The 24,386-nt window shown below is 39.4% G+C and overlaps 1 protein-coding gene across 1 annotated transcript in view; it reads left to right on the plus strand.

Moving 5' to 3' along the window:
- Window positions 1-24,386, plus strand: part of Lrriq3 (leucine rich repeats and IQ motif containing 3) — an 89,198-nt gene that overhangs the window by 40,461 nt on the left and 24,351 nt on the right. Inside the window, exon 5 of the mRNA XM_028754335.1 lies at window positions 2,008-2,167. Within this exon, the coding sequence (XP_028610168.1) occupies window positions 2,008-2,167 (160 nt within the window). The remainder of the gene's footprint in view (window positions 1-2,007; window positions 2,168-24,386) is intronic.

Consider the following 24,386-nt stretch of genomic DNA (forward strand, 5'->3'; position numbering starts at 1 on the left):
AGTACACTTGTACAAATTCTTCCCCCATTGTCCTCTCCCCTTCTCCTCAAGAATGGGAGCCTCCTCAGCCCCTCTTGGGTACCACCCTACCCTGGTCACAGCAGGACTAAGCACATTTTGTCTCTTTGAGGCCCAACCAGGCAGTCTAGGAAGGGGATCTGATGTCAGGCAGCAGAGAAGCGAGTCTCTGCTACATTTGTTAGGAGACCGACATGAAATCTAAGTTGCACACTTGCAACAAATGTGTAGGGGGTCTAGTTCCAGCTCCTGCATGCTTCCTGGTTGGTGGGCCACGCTCTGTGAGCCACATGAGCCCATGTTAGTTGGCTCTGTTGGTCTTCTTATATCTACAAAATTGGTAGACAAAAACATGGAGAATGGAGTATTAAATAGAGCCCATTTATGACACAGGAATTTTGCCTTGTTTGGATTGTTTTGTTTCTGGTATTACTAAGGATAAATTTCCCAGTCGACTTATCATCTTAACAAATGATGTTTTCTGTCACATGGGATGGCTTGTTGCTGGTGTTTAGCAGCTCATTTGCATGAGACTGACTCTGTTCATTTCAGTATGTCTCCTAAGGCTGTTAAATAAATGGTGCCTGCTACATTTCATCTAAGCCCTTTCGCTTGTCCATTTACGAAACAGCAGCCTTTTCCTGCAGTCACATGTTGCTGTGATGAGAGACACCGCATCATCAGTGTGCTCCTTCTCTTTGCTGGTGTTGCTGGCATTTCTCTCACTAATACTGAATGCGTTTCTCTGTAACCAAAGGCCAAATCACCCCGTGTTTTCCTTTAATTGTAAATGGACCAAATGAGAATTCTAGCATAATGTTGACTAGCTAGGAGAGGTGGAGCATCTCTTCCACTCCTTCTGTGTTTAGAGGAGAAAATACTCATTATCTAACCATTGATATGATGTTAGTTTATAGATAGCAACTGTGAGACAATATTTCATTAAACACAGCATAGGAATAAAAGGTAAAATTGGTTTGCACCTTTGTTTGCCCATTAGTGTGGCCGGCAGAGATGTCACAGTTTTTTCGTTGTGTGTCTTGTAGGCATCACTGCTCTATGCTTCCTCTACATTTACAAAATGGGACAGATAGAAACCCTGAGGGCCAGCAACTGCCTTGCTGCAGTGCACAGCGAGAGGAGTTGCCACCTGTACTAGCACCCAATTAATACTTAAATGATCTTGTGGTCATTCCTTGTTACCTGTCCCAACATTCTGTGTTCCCTAATGAAAGACCTTTATATTTTGATAAGCCTAAAATAGCCCAATGGCTGCACTGCCACTTCCTAACCTTCATGTGGCTAATCCACCTCCTCAGATATTCCCAAGTTATTACTTACTACATACTATATTCCGTCTTTGCTGCCCTGGAGCCAATTGGGCAGCCCTCTTGGGCCACAATCCCCTGGCTCCAACATGGCAGCTATGCTCTCTGTCCCACACCTTCTCAGGCTTGGAGTCTTTCCTTCTCCTGGCATGACAAATCTATTTCTTCTCTCTTGGTTTCTCACTAGGGAATCCTAAAAGTCTCACCTCTGTCTGCCCCGCTCAACCATTGGCTGTTGGCAACTTTATTTACCAATCAGAACCAACCAGAGGCAGGGTCCCTCAGTGTAAATATGTACATTCTTGTGGAAACAATTTTGGGGACTCAAATTAAGATAATACAAGCAGCCACAGCCACCCACCTCTTGCTGTCCAGTGCTAACCCAGACCTGCCAGTCCCTACACTGTCATCAACAGCCCAGTGTGTGGTGTCAGGAGGGGTCATTTTTAGAGTGTTGTTCATTCATTCCTCAGTTTGCTTACCATGAAATGGATGTCTGAATGTTGATGGCAAATTCTCAGTTCTTGAATGACAATCAGGTAAAACAAATGGTACACTGGACTCTCACTATGAATGCTAAGATACAGTTAATATGTAAGTAAATTTTACCTTTTCAATAAGAAAAACAATTAATAGTTGTTTTCTCATCCCTTATATTTAGCCCCTATTTAACACGTAAAAAGCATCATGGCAAAATGATTAGGGTACTTGAAACAAAATTGATCTGCATAGGTAGAAGTAATGAAGACAAATTCTTGGAGGATATCTTCCTTATCAAGCCTGAATCTAACATAAAAGGGAAGGTTGCACACTGGAAACAAGTAAGTACAATTGGTTATCTTGACATATTTATTATCTACAACAGTAGGGTTGTAATTTATGTAATATTAATACAATATCTCAGTCTCACTAATTTTCATTGTGTTGCTAAGGCCCTGCTTTAGAATCTGTGGGTGTTAGGGAACAGTATCACACGGTGCTTTAGCCACTCACCATAGCCACTCGGTAATAGTTGCAGTGGCAACCTGCGCTTGGCTCCTATTTAATTACAGTGGGTAAAAAGAGCCTCATAAAACTTCCTAGTTTTGAAATGTAAAGTCATTTTATATATATCTTATTAAGGATTAGTAATTTTAATTTTATGTACAGTATAACATTTACCTGATGTTTTTTGATAAACCAGAAATTATTTTGAGAAAAAAAATTGTAAAGAGAAAGAATCTAACTTGTTTTGCTGAACTCCTCTGTGCTAGTCACCGCATGGCTGTTTTGATTGTGGTCACAGGATAGGTGTTTTATATCCAGTGTTGGACCATGTACCCTGATGAATGACTTCTGCATCCATTATTTTTGTGGGTTTTGTGTGTGTGTGTGTGTGGTTGGATATCAGGTTATGATAGAGGTGAAGGTTCGGCAGTATAGTAAAATTAAAGGTGCTAACCTTTTCGTGAACTCCAAAAGTCATGTGTTTGTGATCAACAGCATAAGTAAACTTTTCTTTTGAACAGCCTGAGCTTCTTGATCATAATGGGAAGAGTGTCATCACTGTGATTTCAGTGCTCACATGCTACATAGACCATGTAACCATTCCCCCAGTCCTCACAGCACACAGCTGTACCTGCAATACAATGACGGTTTAAAAGGCAAATGTACCCTACCCTAGCCATTTTTCTCCTCAAAAGTCAGTGTCACTTCTCTGAATTTGCTCCACAGGACAGGACACTTCATAAACTTAAATCTCACAGGCAGGAAAACCAAATAAACAAACAAAAAACAAAATCAACGAACCAACCAAACATAAAACAGGCTCTGTAGCCATGACTGGAGCAGTGCCTGCTTTGAACAGAGACTCTCTGCTAGTGCTGTAAACCCACAGTATATGAATCCTATATCAGTATATAAATCCTATACACTGATAATACATCTGTGGCTCAGAATGTATATTAACTTAATGAAGTCACTACCATTTGTGTGAAAATTAGAGTAGCATCTATTGTTTAAAGATTATTAAAATTGATGAGGTAACAAAGAGTATAACATTGGGCTTGAAAACACTTGAATGCTATGACTTTTTGCTAAAATATAAAGAATGCTTTAAATTTCTTTCATATTATTAATAATTTTGTTAGCCATCACTCATAAGGCCCATTCTTTCATTGTATATAAATATGTACATTGTCTCATGCTTTGCTATTGTTTATAGTCGCTGTTCACAGTCCACTGTACAAGATCATCTCAGTTTCTTCTAATAGTGGTAATTATTTTTGCCAGTTTCAGTTATATGGAATTATTCTATTTAGAATTGGCCTTCAATCTCTTTCTGGCCAAAATGGTAATTTGATATAAGACTTCATACTTTATTGTATCACTTTCCTATCTATATAGTTTGTTCTGCCTTGGAACTTGGCTTATTACAAATTCTGTGATGAAAGTTTCTTCAGAGTGAACCTGAGAAGCCAAGATCTAAGCAATAATAAATGGAAACATAGGAGTGAGAGGGCCAATCACAGGATACAGAGAATTCACTTTTGTAAATGCCATCCATAAAACAGTAGGATGGGTTAAGCAGAATGCAGTTCAGGATTTAGTAATTCAGTGAAGTAGTCGGTGTCTAAATTTGGTCGTGTTTAGGCTGAAAAATTCCTGACCAAAATGATTCAAAAATTGCTCCTGTTTTTGGTATCCTAAAGAGTGGAACAGGTCAGAAGATGAAGTGTGAATCACATTCGGGAAGGAAATGTGAAGTAAGCATCCAGAGTTTGTGGAAAGACAGTGTGTGACACACACAACTGGAACTCAGAAGTCAGAGGGAAAGCCTAAGAGTTTGGGTCTGACACAGGCATGAAGGTGGGAACAGCTCTTTCCACACTTGCCCCTGGCCTGTGGACATTGCTGAGGGCATGGCTGTGGTTGCTCACACGGCAACACAAATACAGGTTTACAGTGATGCAGTTAGATCTCGGTTCTGAGTGATCTGGGGGAAATTTGAATTCTAATATTAGGGAATTTGGGTGGGGACATAAGACTATTTACCCTTTGGCACAACCAATTTTGTTTTTTCTCAGAGGTTACTGAGAAAAATTGTACACAGGAAGTACTAGCTAATACAGAAGTTCCTTACTGAGGGTTTGACCTTGTAAAATAACAGTAAGGTAAGTAAACTTGATTATTAGCTAATCACATCATTGTTTACAGACATGGTCTCATGATTTTTTTTTAAGGTCGGCATTTCAGAGGTAATATGGTATAAAAGTAAAGTATACACATTGGGTGAGGGTGAGAGTGGTCAGATTCTTCAGGGTGAGGGCAACATTTTCTCTCCTACTTTTCATGGGCACCCTTCCTGCCTCAAAGCATCAACTTCTTTAAGATGCTCAGGGTCTGTTAAGTCTGTTAGTTTCTGCTGAGTAGTCACGTGATGGCAGGAAGCTTCCTGCTGAACCCTCATGGAGAAAAACAAAACACTCAAGTGGAAGCCTTAGCTCCAAGTGCTGCTGTTCCCACTTGCTGAGCATCCCAGTCACGTGGTCTACTTCAGGATTCAAACCTCAGGATTCAATGCATCCTAGACTCGTGACCCATCTCCGGATTCAAAGCACGGCCTCAGTCCACCACCCATGGAGAGAGGAGTACCCATCACTTTGTCTTCGTTTTCTCTAGTTATCATGGAACCAGAAGGTGATCTAAAAATAATGTAAACCTGCAGCGGCCCATTTCCATGTCCCTGAGTGATGCACATGGCTCGCCACGCTTGGGAGTGCTCACTTGTGATCTCCATAGTTTCTTCTTTTCACTACTATAGTAACTAACGTTTGTTCCCTGGCCTGCGGAGACAGAGAGGGGTCTCCATCCTCAGAAGTATTACACTATAAATATGAGAGAAAATCATTGGAATTTTAGGATGTATACATCCTTCTGAAGATATCTGAGGGTTCTTGTCTTATTTCATTCTGTCCCCATTGCCTTCATCCTGGCTTTTCCTTCTGAAATTCCCTTAACCCAATGCAAATGTTTGCAGAGTGGTGTCCTGTCTCTCTCTTGGAATTTTCCCTTTCATCTAGCTTGGCTAATTCAGAAGACTCGTTTATAATCAATTCTGTTTGTTTTGGTGTTTGCTGGAATTTCTATGCTGTAGTTTTTTTTCCCTCCACATAGGCTTAGTTCTACCATTTCTGATTGCTTATTTAATGGTTTGTATTTCTCATTCATATCTTGAATTATCTGTTTTGTTGTTTGCATTGTTACGTCTCATTGTTAAATCAGTATATTTAAAGATAACAATTTTATCTTTAAATATACTTTGCAGATTTTGTTCCCACTGAAATCAGTGTCTAGAGAACATTTGCTGTTTGGAAACTTCCTGAGGACAGGTGTACATGTGCTGTGTTGTTCGTGTTTTCCGTGCTCAGAGCAGTGTTAGTAGTGAGTGGGTATTTCACTTAGATGGAACCTAGCATGGAATTGAGATGGATGGTCGAAAGCCTCATCTCCCTGTGAGTTACTGTCTCACCTGCAGTGTCTGTCTGTGATGTGTAAAATGAAGCAGTCTGTTTAGGGGGTTGAATGACTTTACAGAGGGCACATACTTTATACCTCTGTTTCTCCAGGCTCAGAGAATCTATTCCTAATGTTAAAATGAGGAAGCAGCTGGCTCAGTATCACCAGCGTGGGATATAGAGACAGTGTCCTTAGGTCCATTATGGCAAGTACAGATGGTTCTAACATGCTAGCACCAGTAGCCATGGTCCTACAACTGTCAGAATAAATGTGGGATGTGCCTGGATCTGTGATGGACCACACTTCTGATTTATAAAATATGAGTCCTTTCCCTGGTCCAATAGGATGAGCAAACACTTACAGGTTTGCTGTGTACTCTGAGGACTTGGTCACTATGGACCTGTGAGTTTGAAACACAAAGAGAACCTTCTTCACTTTGAATAAAATGATTACAGCTGATGCTTGGGTTTATATAATGTGACAAATTTTCACTTAGCTTCAGTAACCCTCTCATATCTGGTTAGGTTCCATTCATGATCAGGAGCATGGTGGGTGGGAGGTTGATTCCAGAACCAATGGATTATGGAGAGAATGTTTGCTAGGTCTTTCTGGTCATGTATGAGTAATAGCTGAACATATGGAAGCAAAACCCTCACTCATGGAGTCATGTAGGTGACCTTTCTTGAGCCTGGATGATTCAGTGTAGTAAGAAGTTTGCAGCTTGTGGGTTTGGTGCCCAGACTCCTTGATCTTCATTCAACAGTGGAGACTATCTCAAGAGACTATCTCAAAGCTGTGTAGGGTCCAAATTCTTAAACTGTGGACCATGCTACTTATCTGAACATAGACAGGAGACAAGAGACATTTGCCAATAGTCAAAGGATCCTGAATAGAATGAATAGAATAGTATGTAATGGTGCAAGGTAACGCAAAATTAAACCCACAGTGTGTCTGTGAAGTCTCCGGTGCCTCCTGCCTTTTCCGTTGGCAGACTTTACTGCTTCCTCAGTTTTGAATACAACATAAGTTTTGCCCTGTACAAGCTGCTGACTGCATGATGTGGTACTGAGGAGAGCTGCTTGAGGTCCAGTCCATCATATCTTATGATAGCCAGTGTGCAAGGAATATTTCCTGTCCTTTTACAATACAGAACACGAATACTTTTACAGCTTTTCTGTCTTCCATTTCTTAGCACATATCAAATCAGTATTTTGGATTAACTACTATTAGATTATTTGATAAGAAAAATGCTATGTGAGTTGCCCACTTGAGTTTTAAAAACACATTGTTAAGTAAATTTGACTTAGAATTAAAACAGAACTTCTAACACTGACTGAAATGCCCCTAAATAGATGTCTGGCATTCTACAGTGTTTTCCTGTGAAGGAGCATCCTTAGGATTGATGACTACAAAATCAAAATATCAATCACTCTGAAAAATATTCTGAGCCTTGAAGAATCCAATATTCAGCCAAGATTTAATTCTTTATCTAAAAATAAACAAGCACATCCATCTCATTAATATATAAATTTAATTTTATCTTTATAAATGGTAAAATTGTATACAAAAAGAATTGTTTTAAGATAAATTTCACATGATTATCAATAAATGCTTGATTTTATACACATTTATACATTTATGATTATATAAAATTTCCTCTATTGAAAATGGGCCTTGAATGCAAAACCTTTAAGGAGAGCTGATACAATGGACTCTTTGCTGGGAATGAGTACTGAAGGGTTAATGATCTCACTGCCTTGAAACTGATGAACATGGACAGACCTTTTTACTGGTGCCAGGGAAAAGCTTGAGCAATCTGAGGCTCTGATTGAGGGAGATGGAGAGGAAGAGGGAGGAGGGGGAAGGGGAAGATGGGGAGGAGTGGGGGAGTTAAGAAGGGAGAGGGGGAGGGGAGGGAGAAAGGGAGGGGGAGGGAGAGAGGGAAGGGGAGGGAGAAGGGAGAAGAGGGAGATTTAGAGAGGACCTAACAGCAAGTCTATAGAGCATTTCCCCTCACTCTTAGGGGGATTGGACTAACTCAGGTCACAAGGCTTCTGTGAACAAATAAAACAATAAAATAATAAAAAAACAAGAAAATGTCAATTTGAAGTCCTTGAGAAAGTTACCTGGTTTGTGTTTCTTAGTAGCTGTTACTGTATGCTAATGTGCTATATTAATAAACCACTGTGCCCATCAGTTCTAAACCAAATGTTCTAAACCACAGAACCGTCTTTCTGGCTCCTACAGTTCAAATGCTGTATATCATTGTACTCAAGTTCAAATATCACCACGAAGACCTCTCAGGTGCTCATGGGTAAAAGTAATACATTATTTTACTTTCTCCTAAAAATTGTTCTGGAAAAAATGTCAGTCCTCAGATGAATGGAAGGATAAAAATGCATCTTACAGAAAGTGTCTGGTAGTTGACAAGTAGAAAGGATATCCAATCCCAGAGGCAAATGGTAACTTTTCTATTCATAGAAATACTGATTTATATCACTGATAAGAAACATGGTACAGTACTGTGACAGCAATTTACAATTAAAACAATTTTTTGTTCAAATAGTGTGTGTGTGTCTGTGTGTGTGTCTGTGTGTTTACCTAACTATATACATATACATTTTAATATAGGCATCAATACGTGTATATTACATAAGTGCTAAAATTTCAAATTTCATTTAAAACTTCAAATTCTGGACCAGCAAGATGGCTCAGCAGGTAAGGGCTCTTGTGCAGGTGATTGGCAGAGGAAGCCAACTCTACAAAGTTGTCCTTTTACTGCCACGTGCTTACTCCAGCATGCACATGCAAACTGACACAATAATATTCAAAGTCTATACTATGTCACCAGTGCCTTTTCTACTTCTGGGTGGTCTTAGAAAATGAAGAGCGGGATCCTTTCTCTTTGGGAAATAAGTTAACACAGTAACAATGATAGCATCACATGGTTGACAAGAGATGCAAAGCCAGAAATGAGGGATCCTCATTGAAACAGATGAAGGCCAGAGCTGAGGACCCGAGAGCAAGCTTGGTAGAATGTGGGATGGAGGGAAACCCTCTCCTCTGCAAGAGGTCCGTGAGGCCGAATGAAGGCACATTAGTTAGGACCATTAATGAAAAGTTTAATTACCAGAAGGGAATTCAAATAATCACTGGGCAAGAAAAGCTACCTGTCTCTATTTCAGTACCACATGTGTATCTGTGTGCATGAAGACCCTCACAACACTTTAAATTAGGAAGTCACAGTTGTTATTCAGACTGCTTCATAGGCTGCAAATGTTAGAGTTCTCATTTACTGATATGATCTAAGGGAAAGTGTAGGACAAAACAAAACAAAACAAAACAAGGTTCCCCATTGGTGTCAATATTTCTGGGTAGGAAATGTTACATTTGACACAAAATTGTTGAAAAGTCACTGAAACCTGGCCAGTGAAGACTGACAGGCTGTGTGGCTTCTGCTGTAATATGGGCCTAAGACATTTCTGTTTACCTCTTCAGTCTTCTTTGCTAAGTATTTTATTTCTAACAATATACTAGAAGCTGACCCATCTCTTCCCCAAGCTCTTCACTCTTGGCTGTTTGTCTCTGGCAAGCATAAGGCCCCTGATCCCTATTGCCTTGTCTTGCAAGATGCCCCCCCACTGAGCTCTAACTTCCTACAGAGTTCAGAGCCTTTGACACCTTGTTCAAATTCAGATTTAAACATATGCTTTCTCTTGAGTTCAAGGTATTGGCAATATTGTAAGCAAATGAGTTAGGTGACAAGAGGATGAGACTGACACCCCCCCACACACACACACCCACAGAGATAGGACATCGGACTTCCTGAGACACACATCCACACAGGGGAGTCAGTCTGATAACAAGGACTGACTGGGATCTGTCCCTGCAGTGAGAATCATGGAGCATTGGCAGTTTTTACATGTAGCAGGCTCTGATAGGAAGCTAGCGTATGTGATCCAAGTTCCTGAATGTGCCCAAGCTCTGTCTTAAGAAATGGGGAAAGTTTACCAAGGAAGAAAGGGGTAAGGAAGGCTCAGAGTGAGATTAGAACCTAATTGTTGGCACTATTCATGAAGCTATTAGCAATGGCAGATTCCTAGGGAGCTTTAAGGTTGAGGTCTGGGTTTGTCTGTGGCCACAGTCCTGGAGTTGGGGGAGGGGCACAAGCATGGTGAAGAAGTGCTTGTGTGTGTGTGTGTGTGTGTGTGTGTGTTACTTCTGATTGTGTTTGTTTTGCTGTTGATGACTAGAGACAAGATCTCTTCCCAGGCATGCCTCAGACTTGCTACATGGCCAAGGCCTATCTTAAATGTCAGTTCCTCCTGTCTCCATTTCCCTCGTTCCGATATTACAGACACCAGTTGGCTCAGTTTATGTGGTGTTTGGAATTGAACACTACATTCCATATTAGCTGGATGAGCTCTCTAACCCCTGAGCTATGTCCCCAGCCTGTAGGGAGGTCACATCCCTGCCATTCCTGTTCCCCTCATGAGAGGCATACCACCACATGGTAAAAGGTTATAGTATTAGAGTTAAGATGTTTAGAATTGACATTTGAGCCCGGCAGTGGGGGCGCACGCCTTTAATCCCAGCACTTGGGTGGCAGAGACAGGTGGATTTCTGAGTTCAAGGCCAGCCTGGTCTACAGAGTGAGTTCCAGGACAGCCAGGGCTACACAGAGAAACCCTGTCTCGAAAAACGAAACAAAACAAAACAAACAAACAAAAAAAAAGAATTGACATTTGACCTTTGCCGCTAAGGCTCCATTGTCTATTTAATGAGACTGTGCTCTCTTCTTCATGATGTGTAAGACCTTAGTGTGTCTGCTTCTGTGAGAACTCCCAGATTACACCTCCTTCCCTGCTTCCCTCCGTCCTTCAACTTGCACTCATCTTCTGATGTGATCCCTAGAAAGACTTGCCCTCTGTAATATAGCTCGTTTACTGTGAGGAGAAATGAGTGTGTCTGCAAAAGTATTGTTTAGATACTTTTACAATAATTTAAACCCTATCTCCTTCAAAGACACCTTTTAAATGAATGTCTTAATGTTTTTAAGCTATAGTCAGGTTTTACAATACAATTCTTTTGTCCACCCAGTTACCTAGTACACTGATATATTTATGAGATATTAAAAACATGTCCCTCAAACTATAAAATTGATTTTTATTTTTAAAACTTTTTTGTACATGTTTTTAACTGAAATAGAATTATGTCAGTTCCCTCCTCCTCTTCCTTTCTCTGGCTACCACCAGTTACTCTACCTCAAACTTCTCCCACTTACCCCACTCGCAAACTGATTCTCTCTTTGATTATATTTGATTTCATTTGTTATGTGTATGTATACAAGTATATTTAAATAAAACCTACTGAGTCTATTAAAAAACTGTTAGATTTAGAAGAAGCATAATATAAGCTATTTAAAAGAAGCATAATCCAAGCTGTATTTATATAGTTTTGGTATATACCTCACGACTCAGAGACATTTAGTGTATTTTCTAAAAGTGTTAATACCGAATGCCACTGTGAGAGTAAAATCCTACAGCAAATGCTTTAGTAGGGAGTTATCATATCATATTCCTTTTCCCTATTATCAAAAATAAGAAATGTGTTATCGGAGCAATCACTTGGCTTAGTATACCATAGTTGTCACCTGGAAACATAACAGGTCAGCGCCTTCTGAAAAATTCCCATTGACATCATTCTGCTGCTTTTGTTTGGAACGTGGTGTAGCCTCTTCATGATGAACAAGCATATGTGTTCAATATTAAATGAAGATGCATCTATTTTATTAGACAGAAACCTTCATGAGCAGTACAATAAGAAGGGAGGGTTCCTAAGCAACTTCCTGATATATCTTTGATCTTGTTGAAGTGTTAAAATTCCCAGAGTTGGTTTCTCTGCCTTGTGGGAACCATGATTAATGGAATTCATGAGCTCCGGAAAGCAGAGGCACTGACAACTGACTTCCAGAATGAGTAGAATGTTTGCTTGCTATTGTCACATCCATTGAGGTTAACTGTATGTTTTCCATCTTTAAACTTTCTCACTGTATTTTTCTTCAGGATAAAACAAAATTATGGGTCAATTTTCACTGAAATGGGCTGGATGTCTGTACTCACCTTTCATCAGTACAAAGAAATCATGTACTTCATTCCCTGGACAACAGCAATGAAAACCCGCCTCTGATTGGATACTAGGGATGTCAGCAATACATAGAAGATAAGTGTGAGGTGGAAAAGAGAACTTCATCTAGTAATACATCTAGGAAAAAATATTTTAACAAATTGAATCTTGCATTAAAATTGCAATGAAGTTACTCTTCATCTAAGATAGCTAATGCACCAGAAGGAAATGTACCATCATATATATATACTACTTTGAAAAGACAGAGAAAGAAAACTCAAGCTGCCATGCTATTCTAATAAAAAGACAACAAAAATCAATAAAAGGGTCATTCCATACCTAACTTACAACAGATTTTTTTGGCTTAAGGTGGAAGGCATTGGCTGTTTCTGTGTGTTGTGCTCTTGGTGAAAAGAAGCCCCTACCATAGCTTTCCATTGCCCGACTTGTGTCTACGCCTCAGTATGTTTCTCAGTAAGCACATTTGTGGAGTTCATCCTTGGAGAAACCATGTTAATGTTGGATCCCCTTTATAGTTTATGTAAGGCAGTGTTCAGACTCGACATCTAAGTGTAGGTTTTGCTGAGACTATTCCCCCAAGAAAGCCTGAAGATGCTCCGAAAATACTACATTGTTACATTTCAGCCTTTGAGTAGTAAAATATACATGTCTGGTAATGCTGACAAACATAAAATAGGGCCATTTGCTTTTTGTAAAATTTGGCAACTACAATTTACTTTTAAATAATTGAATTTATTTTTTAACTGGTAGTTAAAACTTTTCTAAATACATTTTAATGATGTTTCCGTTAGTATATCTTACACAGTGCTTGTATCAAGGAAGCTATACCTCTTCTTTATGGAGAAAATATGTGCAGTGCATCATTGCCTTAATGCACCAGCATACCAGGACAGCTCCTAAGCACAGCACAGTGTCCATGGATTGCCCCTTCTTCACCACTCCACTCAGCTGCCAGGAGACACTGTTCTATTCAGCTGCCGGAGATGGACTTGGCAGTCCGCCAGTGAGTGAGATCATGGATATCCATCTTTCAATACCTGGCTTTTCTACATAATTATCTCTAGCTCCACCCTTGTCACAAATTATGGTAATTGGCTAATTTTTGTCCCCAAATATTTCTAACATACTTCAAATTCACTCACTAGTTGATAAGTACTGATACCATTTCCCATTTTTTTCTACTTATGAACCTAGGTGGTTGCACACAGCTGTACTACCAACATCGAGAGAGAATAGTACCAGGGACCACATGTTAGAAGCCAGCCTAAAGTGTATGCAGCGATTCTGTCTCCAAAAGCAAGCAGCTACACAAACAAACACCTGGGGTGGGGAGAACATCTGACACTGTGAATGAGTGTGAATGAGAACCTTGGGGGATACCCTGTTACATCTGGCTTGGTAATTCTGTTGAGGAAATTACATGCTGCCTTCCATAGTGTTTACACTAATATTACTTACTCTCACGTTTTGGTCAGCACTAGCTGTTTTAGTCTGTAACACATAGCCATTTGTATTGAGGTGAGTTGTTACTTCATTGATGTTTTAATTTGCATTTGCCAAAATATTAGTCATATATAATGTTTTTATGAACTGGTTGACTATTTGTACATCTGAAATAGAAATCAATATGGAGAGTCCTCCCCAAAGCACAGACAGTCCTAACATATGACTCAGCTCTGATCCTCCTGGGCCTGTACCCAAAGATGCCGAGTCAACAGGTCACAGAGATGCTTGCCCATCTGTGTGTTATCACAGCACTATTCAGAAGGATGTGGATCCAACCTGGAGTCTACCCACTGTCCACCACAGGAATGAAAGAGTAAACGTTTTTCTCTTTCTAGTTGAAGAGGAATGGAATAATGAAGTCGTTTACCTAAAAATGGATGCAACTGAAGATTCAAGTTATATCACTCACAGAAAGATGCATATTTTATATTTTCCATAATTTTTGAGTTCTGAACTATAGACATACAATTGTGAACATACAGATAACCTAAAAGTGGAAGCCAAACCCTCTGTGGAACCGAGGGATTTAATGGGTGGGTAGGGTAGTGGGGTATGAGAAGGAATGTGTTCAAGTCACTTTCTATACTTTTAATTGTTTTTATGTAACCTTGAAATGTAAAAAAAAATATATTGAAAGTCTGCCCTCAGTTTCAGTAGGGCTAAATGATTCTTCTGCTGTAGAGTTTCAAGAGTTTTGGTTGCCTCTTCACTCTCTCAATTGGTGTGCAGACAACTTGATTTGGCTTGACTAATCCCTCACTCTCATTCTTTTGCTGATTTCCCCAGCAAGCACTTCCATTTTTCTTTGAAGTAGTGAAAGGGATGCCTTGTCTCAGTTCATAGTTTAGAGGGATCCGGCCTCCCCTCCCTATTTTGCACAAGCTTAGCAGTTGGTTTATTATAGGTGGCCTCATAACATTTAGATATGGTTTTTCTGTGTCTGATATGTTTCATTTTTTTTTCAAAACCACAAAGTCTGTTAAATTTTATAGACTGATTTTTCTCCATCTGTTGAGATGTTCTGATTTTCTGTCTCTTAACCTGCTGTGATGTGTCCTGCTTGTCTATTTGCATAGTGACTGGCCATTGCATCTTAATGTGCTTTCGGATTCAGTTTGCTAATATCTTTCAGAAGTTTGTGCATATGTATTTACAAAAATATAGGTTATAGTTTATATTTTCTGGTTGTTTCCCTGTCTGTTCTAATGCCTGAGATTGATGGCCCTTTGAATATATTTTCAAGCATTACATACTCTTCTGAGTTTAGAAATAGCTTAAGACATGGTGATAGTTCTTTCAATAGTTGATAGAAATCAACAGTGAAGCCATCTGGCCCTGGTCTTTTATGAGATACTTTGCATGAGCGATTTAGTCTTTTTAAACCCTGTTAGTTTGCTCAGCTTTTGTACTTACTGAAAAATCCAGCTTTGGTAACATGTAGTTATTTGTTTTAGTTTATCAGGTTTGTTCTTGCTGATTTATTTTTTATTATGTATGAACATATGTGTGTCATACTCTATCTACCCAATGGATACACTGAAACCTGTGGTGACTAGGTTCCGTGGGTCTCAGTCAGGCCTGGAAAACCAAGTGTTACAGCTCTCAGAAGACAGCAAGGAGGTTAGGGCGGCCTGCACAGGACAGGTATCCCACTACAACAGCAGCGACTTGGCAGCAGCACAAGCCCAGCCTGTCATTTGGGTCAAGGTCCAACAACAAATGCTTAAGGAGAAAGAACTCTTCCCCAAGTGTTACAGCTCAGTAAAACAGCTACCCTCAGATGAGTCTTAGTGAAATAACTTGTGCACTTTATCCCATGTGAACAGGGACTATATAAGCACCGAGGAGTGAAGAGTTGTTATATGTTCCAGAGCAGGTACAGGTAGGCAGGAAATGGGTCTCTGCTTCTGTCATTCTACATTCTGAGATTCTTAGGGTCTGGGCTCACTCAACCTTACCAGTTCTTCTGTCTGGTGGAATAGTCCACTTGCCCCTCATTATATGTCTGTATGGGAGTGTGTGCCTGTGTGATGGGCTACATATAAGTGAAGCTGCTTGAGACTACAGAAAAATGCAAACGTTCTTGTAGAGGGAGAGTTTTAACCCATCTCTAGAGTCGTTACCTAATATGCATGCCGTAACCACACTTGGATACTCCGCAGAAGCAATCTACACACACTCTTAGCCATGGAACCATCTCTCCAGCATCTTGACTTTTTGAAGTTGACCACCAGGGCATTTTACTAGGCTTCCATCTTGCTAGGCCTTCAATGATGATTACTGTTGTGTGCTTGTCTTAGATGCTGATGTTTGACCTTGGTTTTGAGACAAGGTTGCTATGTTGTTCACTGCTTTGTATGCAAGGCTAGCTAGACAGAAAGCATCTTGAGGGTTTTCCCAACCTGTATCCTTTCTCTTAGCATGGCAGCCCTTGAATTATAGGTGTATGTTATCACAAGGCTCTCCAAGGACTCTGAGGATTTGAACTCTGGTTCTTACACACAGTCAGGAAATGCTTTCCTTACTGACCTATCTATTCTGCCCTCCAGTGATATCTTTACATCATTTCATTGGATAACAATAATATTATATTTATGTAAACAACATTGGAGATTGGCTGAAATATTGTTGATGTTAGTAGGAGCACAGTTTATAAAGAAAGCCATATCAGTTACACTGTGACTTCAGGCAAAATGAAGTTTACACTGAACTGTCGAAGATGTGGGCTCTATTCTTGCTGGTGACATAGCTTGAGCCCAGCCTAAACATTGTTTTCCCTCATCTTGAAGTAAAAGACTAAACTCTTGTGGAAGTTTGCAGTATGTTTTCTTAATAGGCTCCAGAACTACACTGCTAAGCACCCACTGTGTGACAAAAAAATGAGAGCTCAATACTAGATTTGTCAGTGCCTCTAGAGTTGCTTATGATGGACTCTAAAATAGAACAAGCTAGAGCTAAGCAAACATGGCATTTCTACAATGAATTTTTCATATGCTCTAAAACTGGACATTTGCAATAAACATATCCATCACCTTCATTTTCCATGACTGTTTTTGTTGTATTTCATTTTGTACAGAAGAGTTATACCGTTTCTATATGTACTTTGTCTCCTGTGCTTATGTGGGTCACCTTTTATGCATTGTCTTCATTGCCTTAGGGTACTGTCTTGCTGAATCCTCTTTTAGATCAAGCAATATTGGCATCAAATGTAAGGTGGTAGCAGTTCATGAAACAATGTTTCAACCTGCTGTTATTTAAAGGTTAACATCTCAAACTACAGTCATTACTCCCATAAGTATATTTGGAAAGGCACTCCTTCTCTCTGTCTGGTTCTGGGAATCAGCACTTACTCTTGAAAGCTGACTGCAAATACCAGCCTGCATTTACAAGCCCTGAGGACAGATGTATGTGCTTGCAGCCTGCTTCTAAGAGCCCTGACGATAGTGTTTGTGTTTGCTACCCACAGCACACAAGCTCCCTGATATGAAAGCTTTGTGTTGCTTCTATAAGACCATGGTTCTGAACAACAGAGCCAACAATGTTTATTAGGATAAACTTGATTATCTGTCTTGTGTAACCCAAAAGTTCCATCTTTTGTCTTTTGAGTAGCATCGGAAAGCTTTTTTGTCTAGATTCACACATTGGGATCTGGAAGCCAGTTTGTCTGGAATTCATGAAGGAGAACACCAAGCAGAAGATAAGACTCCAAGGTCTGTAGATCAAGTGGGACTCTGAACAGCTCTCCAGGGTGATCCTCAGCACAGACCCTCACCCCCCGGTATAGCACGGTGCTGATACAAAAGCTTCTAGATGTAGAACTACTACTGACTGACTGCACCACAAGCTGCTTAGATCTAATGCTACAGTCTCTTGTCAAATAGAAATCCACTGATTCCATAGCAGAATACGTGAAAACAGAAGCCAAATTAATTCACAGGCTAGAAAAATAATCAAAAAGTTCAAAATGTAGCTTGAATCTAAGAAAAATCAATTTAATGAAAAGTATTTAAATGTGGGTCAAGAAAGAAGAAAGGGATGTTACTACTGAAACCCACTTGTCACTGTTTCACAACAGTAAATCATGGTCTCCCAAGGAAGTTCTGTCTGCCATAACCATCTATCATGGTTTTGCAACCAAGTATGGATGCACTTTGTGAACCACAAAACTTCAGTTTATCCTCGGTTAAGTGGTCTGGTGTTTAGTGATGCCACAAGGTTGTATTCCTTGCTATAACTGCTTATGCTATGTGGCTGTGGCCTCTGTTTCTGTGCCTTTTACAGATTATTTGTTAGTATCTCAACTGAGTCCAGCACAGGAGAGGATTTTCTTTATTGCCTCTTCCTATTGACTATAATGATGTGTAGCCACCAGAAGGTCGAGGTGGTGACTGAGAAAAGACATACCAATTCCTTCCAGAGGCTTATATTTATCCATTTAAGGATGTCGCAAATTCAGGAATTGGTAAAGTTGTAGATATTCTAGAAAATTCCATGCCCAAGTTGATATATAGGAGAAAGAGTTTAGAAGAGGGTGTGGTAGTCATGAGTTGTGAGTGAAAAGCCCACACAGTGGTATGAAGTATGAAATACTCCAAGATAAGTGACAGTAATGTTGCAAGTTTTAGGTGCTATGAAATATAAGCTATAATTTTCTTAAAGCTATTTCTGGTTTTTGGATTCTCCCCTACGGATGGAGGAGCGCCATGATCTATCACATAAAGTGATAGCCGAAGCTCCACAAACTCTCCACTCTCACCACATCACTGTTTGTCTGTTAGCTCATTGGTTCCTTGGCTTGTAGGTTTGTGGTTGTTTGGATCACTACTCATGGCACTCTTAACAAAAGGTTTGGTTATGTTCTGACTTTCAGGATCATTCACAGCTCCAAGGAAATATTGTAAATGAAGTCCTTCCTAATGACCAGATTTTCAGGTAAAATTTAGTAAGCAAGCACTGAGATAAATGGTTGATATAGTTAGTGCACGTAGAATGCTGAGTGGACACTGGAGGCAGGAAGAGCTTCTGTGACAAGACTGTGATAGAAGTTTTTCTAAGGAGAAAGAATTTGTAGTGAATGCTTGAAGGATAGGAAGCTAGCCATGCACAGTTCTGGAAATAGAGCCCTGTGCACAATGCCCTGGGCCATGTAATAGCTTGTTTTGTTTGGGATGTGTTTATGAGGCTGAATGAAATCCGGTGTGGCAGATGTTCACTGAACCACAGCCAGAGATGAGATGAGTTTGGTGATATGGTCACAGGTTATATTTTTCTGAGTTTTTGTAGTTCACAGTAAAAAGTTAGCAACCAAAACTTCCATCAGGGCATTTAAAGCCACAAAGAAATGTATTTTGATCATTATAAATATTGCTTGTTAATGCCAATACAAGAGTTTGGTTTGGATTAGAAAGGGATGATTCTAGATTTAGTCTCAAGGAAGGACAGAAGAAATGCATAGACATATTTATAGTGCTTTCAAGAGCAAGGAATCCATGAAGTTTTAGGGGAAGGTTAGTATGGACATTTTAGGCTTTGTTTGAACTTCAGAATTCCATTAAAACATGAAGAGTATCGGGAAAACTTGAAACTTTAATTATTCCATTACCTTTTCTTTGCCTGGGATTGCACAGAACTGAGTTACCCAGAGTGTGCTTTCACTACATGTTAATCTATAGAGTGCATAGTTGGTAGATTCCACTTGATGGTCTTGGATATCTGTAGTCATGTGAAACTATGTTTCAAAGTTCTGATGGAATGCTGTAGAAGGGAAAAGAATGTTAGAACAATTCCCTTATTCTAGATGAGATTCTAGCACATTTTTCTGTAGGGGCTTCCCAACCATGCCTCTGAGCTTTTGTCTTTATCACCCATGTACTCAAGTGATTTAATATAATTTAATTTAATTACAATGATTTAATTTAATTTGTCCAACTGCAATATAACATCCTTTATTCAGCTAGCCCAGTGACTCCAGTCTGTCAGTAGTACTGTTAACCAGTCTGTTAACAACAACTAAGATTTACTGTTAAGTGAGGTTGTTCCTTTGCCTATCACATCAGGAAATGGGATAAACAGGTTTTTATATTTTTATTCAAAGCTTGCATATAAGTATTGATAAACACTGGGGTGAGAGCAAAATAACTCATAGCACGAGAACAGACCCTTGATGATATTGTCCCAGTAATTGTTACTCTTACCCACTTGGGAGCTCAGTTTCTCAGATATCAGATCTAGAAGCCATCAGTTTTTCATATCTTTACCTAATTATACCGTCATTCCCCAAACAGCCAGAAATGTTGTCAAACATTACCTTCACATCTAAGCCTGAGTTAACTCTGACTCTGTTAAATGAATGAATGTATTTCTGATTTATTCAATCTATCATCACCTTCTAATGTTCCCTGATCAAATAGTCATAAATATTTTCTAAAGTCACTTATGTGCCTGGTAGAGAATAGTATGGATAATATAGATTATGCTTTGTATTGGTGAAAACAAGGCCTCTATTATATATATTAAAATTTTGATAAATTTTCTTCTCCATGAGCTCAGGGATCAGTGTGTCAGTGGCTTACATCCCCTTTCTCTCTCCTTACATGTAACGGAAAGCCACTTTCACTAAACTTTGTAGCTTTTGAAGACACTCATATAGTTATTAGATATTTATTGGATGATCTTCCTACAGATATACCTCAGAATATCACATGAGCTTTTCTTCATGCATTTTTGTCACATTTGAGTGATGGAATTGAGTAACTACAGTAAAAGCAAGATTGCTGGAAAACTCATTTTCTAATGGATAGGATAAAGTATAATCAATCTCTAGAAGAAACAGTGGGTCATTTTACGTTTCAAATGGAACTTAACACGATCTCTTTCTTCTTCTCTTTCCGATATTCTTTGTCACTATGATATGCAGCTATATTGACTCAGGACACTTTTCACTATCTGTTGCCCTCTTTCAGGCCTCCTGTCTTCTACTGAAGCTCTACTTCTTCTCAGCCAGTCCTCACTAAGTTTAATGGTTGTTTCTTGAATGAGCATGAGTGCAGCCTATTTAATGAAGCCTAGGCAGATTGTCAGTGATTACAACAGCAGCATTCATTACTTGTGCAAAGTCTCTCAGCAAGGGTTAGGGTCTCACCAGCCCTCATCTCCATGCATGTGATGTTTCCGACCTTGTGCAGGTGTTGGACAGTAGTGAGTTCATGAGTTCAATGGCTTTGTCATGTCCAAAATACCCAGTTCCTCAACATTCCTCCCTAACATCTGGTTCTTCTCTTTCTCATGCCCCTCATCCATGATGTTCCCTGAGTATTGCATAGTGTAATATAGATGCTCAGTTTGTGGTTCAGTACTCAACAGTCTTTTATTACACAGAGTTTGACCAGCTGTGAATTGTAAAAGGCAGTTCTATGCCAGCCCTTGCTCTGAATTATGATGTGGAGTTCTTTATTTTTATTAAAAGCTTTAGATCCAGTTGCTGGGCAGATTCTGAGCTATTCTAGCCTGACAATGCTGGACTGGCCTACTTCCCAGCCGTGTGGCTCAGTACCTGCCATAATATGGCCCTTTTCTTCATCCATGTCCTGATGACAACTGCCTGGTCCTCTCCTGAGACCCTCCAACCTCTACCCAGAAGTCCTACCTTTTCCTTTCTTGTCTAGCTTTTGTGTATTCAGCCCGTTATGAGTAATCAGAAAGTGATAGAGAACAATGTTTTATAAAATACTGAGTCAGGAGATGCTTCATAATAATAAAAGAAATCTGGACTGAAACTAGATCTCTGGGAACAGAAATCAGCATTTGAATACACAGTGAACAAAACCATCCTCCAGGAGTGAATCTTTCCATTAGTGAAAAAAGGAGCCTCTTTGACCAAGGTTGAAGATAGAACTGGTTTCTTAGATGGAAATATTAAGAAGATAGATTGAAAAGAGAAAGGAATGAAAAAGAAAAAAATTAAAAACTTTGTAAATAATGATTGACATCATTACTCTTTATCACTAAGAATTAGTAGATAGTGTCGTGGGCCTATGATCCCCTAGCACTGGTAGCCTGAATTTAATGTGATTTCTAGCACGTAGTCAGTTGCACATATGGTAATATGATGAAAGAGAGTATTAATATGGAACACTAGCAGGAAGATGATTTATAGAAGAAGCATTTGTATTTACAATTGACTATCATGAATTTAATTGAAAAGTAGCAGCTTATACATTTTTAAATCTAATTTATTCAATAGAACTGTCTATAAGTCACAATAGAAACATCTTTATTTAAAACCACACCATATTTTGCTACTATGTTTTGATGTTATGACTAAAAAAGTATATGCTTGTCAGTCTTAGGAAACAAAGTCCATGAGCTGAAAATGCCCTATTTATCTGTATTTCTAGCAAAAATAATGACCTTTGTCATGCAGACAATGAAAATAAATGGTCTAAAATTGATAAGTGAAAGACTCTTGACTGAATGGAACTGGAGGAGAAAGTGCAGAGCACCAGCCGGATGAGCACAGAAGATACCATGGCATCGTCACTGCTGGGGACAAATGTAATTCAGTCACTAAATCAGAGAAGATCACATGGAAATTTACAAACACTGAGAGTCTCAGTATTTCCTTGAGCTCACTTGATAGCCATGGGTGGCCTTGAAATTCTGATCACCCCCCCCACACGCTTCTACCTATAGAATTACAGGCATGTTCTACCACACCCAACTGAGAAACCAGATTTAACTAACAGTGCCTGTAATGCTCTGATTGAAATGTGTGACAGAGAACTAAATATTGAGGGCAATCAAGGTAGAGCAGAAACATAACGGGTTTTCCATCCAAAACTGTATCAGAAACTTAACTGACTTACTTTTTAGATGAAGGTAGAACCATTCCTCCAAACAGGGAATGAGTCTTGATTGATCATTAAAGATAAATCAGCTAAAGATAAAGGGTAAAGATACAGCTTTATTCTCTTGAGTAAAGGTATTTACGAGGCTTTTCACAGTAAAAAGAGCACGGCTGATATCTTTTCTGTATATTAAATGATGGCAAGAATCTGTAAAGTGCATAATACAATGATGGATTATAAGCACTATGTAAGTTTCCAATAACAGACCTAAAAATCATGACTCAGGGTACTGAAGATGAATCCACAGACCTTCAGAATATAGTGTATCTTACCAGAGAAGGGACAATATTCTGACAATTTATGATATGTTATATATTTAGGCACATATGATGGCTCAGTAGGTTAAAAAGAAGATGCTGGCCAGCATGACAACTTGAGTTTGATTCCTGTGAGCAATATGGTGGAAGAGAAAACCAACTCTCTCCATCTATGACTTTCACATGTGTACCATGGTATACATGTACACACACACACACACACACACACACACACACACACACACACACACAAATAAATAATAAATAAATAAATCTAACAGTCTTTATAAAACACAGTGTTTCTTCACTGTGGCATACTAATGCCATATTAATTATCTACTAATATGTTTTTGTTGTGTTGTTTCTTAGCAGTATGCCAATTTTGTTCTAGCCATTCCTTGCTCCCCACCCCCCCCAGACTTTTTCCTCTGGCTCCAGTCCTCATATGTTCCTCTGAATAAGTGGAAAGCCAATGAGATCTTAATGGAAGTTTCTAAAAAAACTTTTGTGGATATTAATTTAGAAACACTGCCTGTACCCTCTCATCATTTTCTGATCTCCAACTTTGTGAGATGAAAATGGATACCATATTTCAGAATGGAAGGCATGCAGATAGAGTGATATCAATGATAAGGGCTTTTTCCTGATTCTGGATCCTAGGTGACCTGCTGAAATCTCTTAACTGACCTGCATAGTCTGTGAAGAGAAGACGCTAATGCAGTGTTGTCAGCACCTCACTAATTAGGACACAGTCTACACCTGCTCCCCAGGAAGCTACTTTCTCATCAAAGCTTCATTGTACTCACAAACATATTAAAAAGGCTTGTATTTATTCTAGCCCCATTTCAAGGTCTTCTTATATTACAGTCTGTTTTTCTATCTGCGGCACATTAAGTGTTTTGTAAGGTAATGTTGTGTCCACCCCTTTCTTTTACGAAAACTTTCTCAGGCTTTCTGACAAAACACCTTGCATCTGTTATTTATGTGTAGGGCTTCTTCTTTCCACTGCCTTTAGAGAATTTCCCCAGGGTATTACTGACTGTTTCTACCATGGATTGTTGTTATCACTGACTGTTCCTCTGACTGTTGCTACCACTATTTGTATCACTGACTGTTCCTATCACTGACTGGTCCTACCACTGACTATACCTATCAATGAATGTTCCTATCACTAACAAGTCCTACCACTGAGTGTTCCTACCATTGACTGTTCCTATCAGTGACTTCCTAGCACTGAGTGTTCCTACTACTAACTGTTGATATCATTGACTGTTGCTATTGGTGACTGTTCCTAGCACTGACTGTTCCTACCACTGACTGTTGCTTTCACTAAGTGTAACACTGAGTGTTTCTGTCACTGGGTTCCTACCACTGACTGTTGCTTTCACTAACTCTTTCTACCACTGACTGTTCCTATCACTGACTCTTGCTATCACTGACTGTTCCTACCTGTGACTGTTCTTACCACTGAATGTTCTTATTGCTATTTCTACTAAGCACTCTTCCTATTGCTGTTTCTACCACTGACTGTCCTTGTCACCGACTGTTCGTTACATTGGCTATTCCTAACATTAACTATTCCTACCACTGAATGTTGCTATCACTGACAGTTCCTCCCTGTTGCTGTTCTTACCATTAGCTGTTCCTACCACTGACTGTTCCTACCACTGACTGTTCCTACCACTGACTGTTCCTACCACTGACTGTTCCTATCACTGACTGTTTCT

Source organism: Grammomys surdaster, unplaced genomic scaffold, assembly GCF_004785775.1.
Source record: "Grammomys surdaster isolate TR1022 unplaced genomic scaffold, NIH_TR_1.0 125996, whole genome shotgun sequence".
Classification (NCBI taxonomy): Eukaryota; Metazoa; Chordata; class Mammalia; order Rodentia; family Muridae; genus Grammomys; species Grammomys surdaster.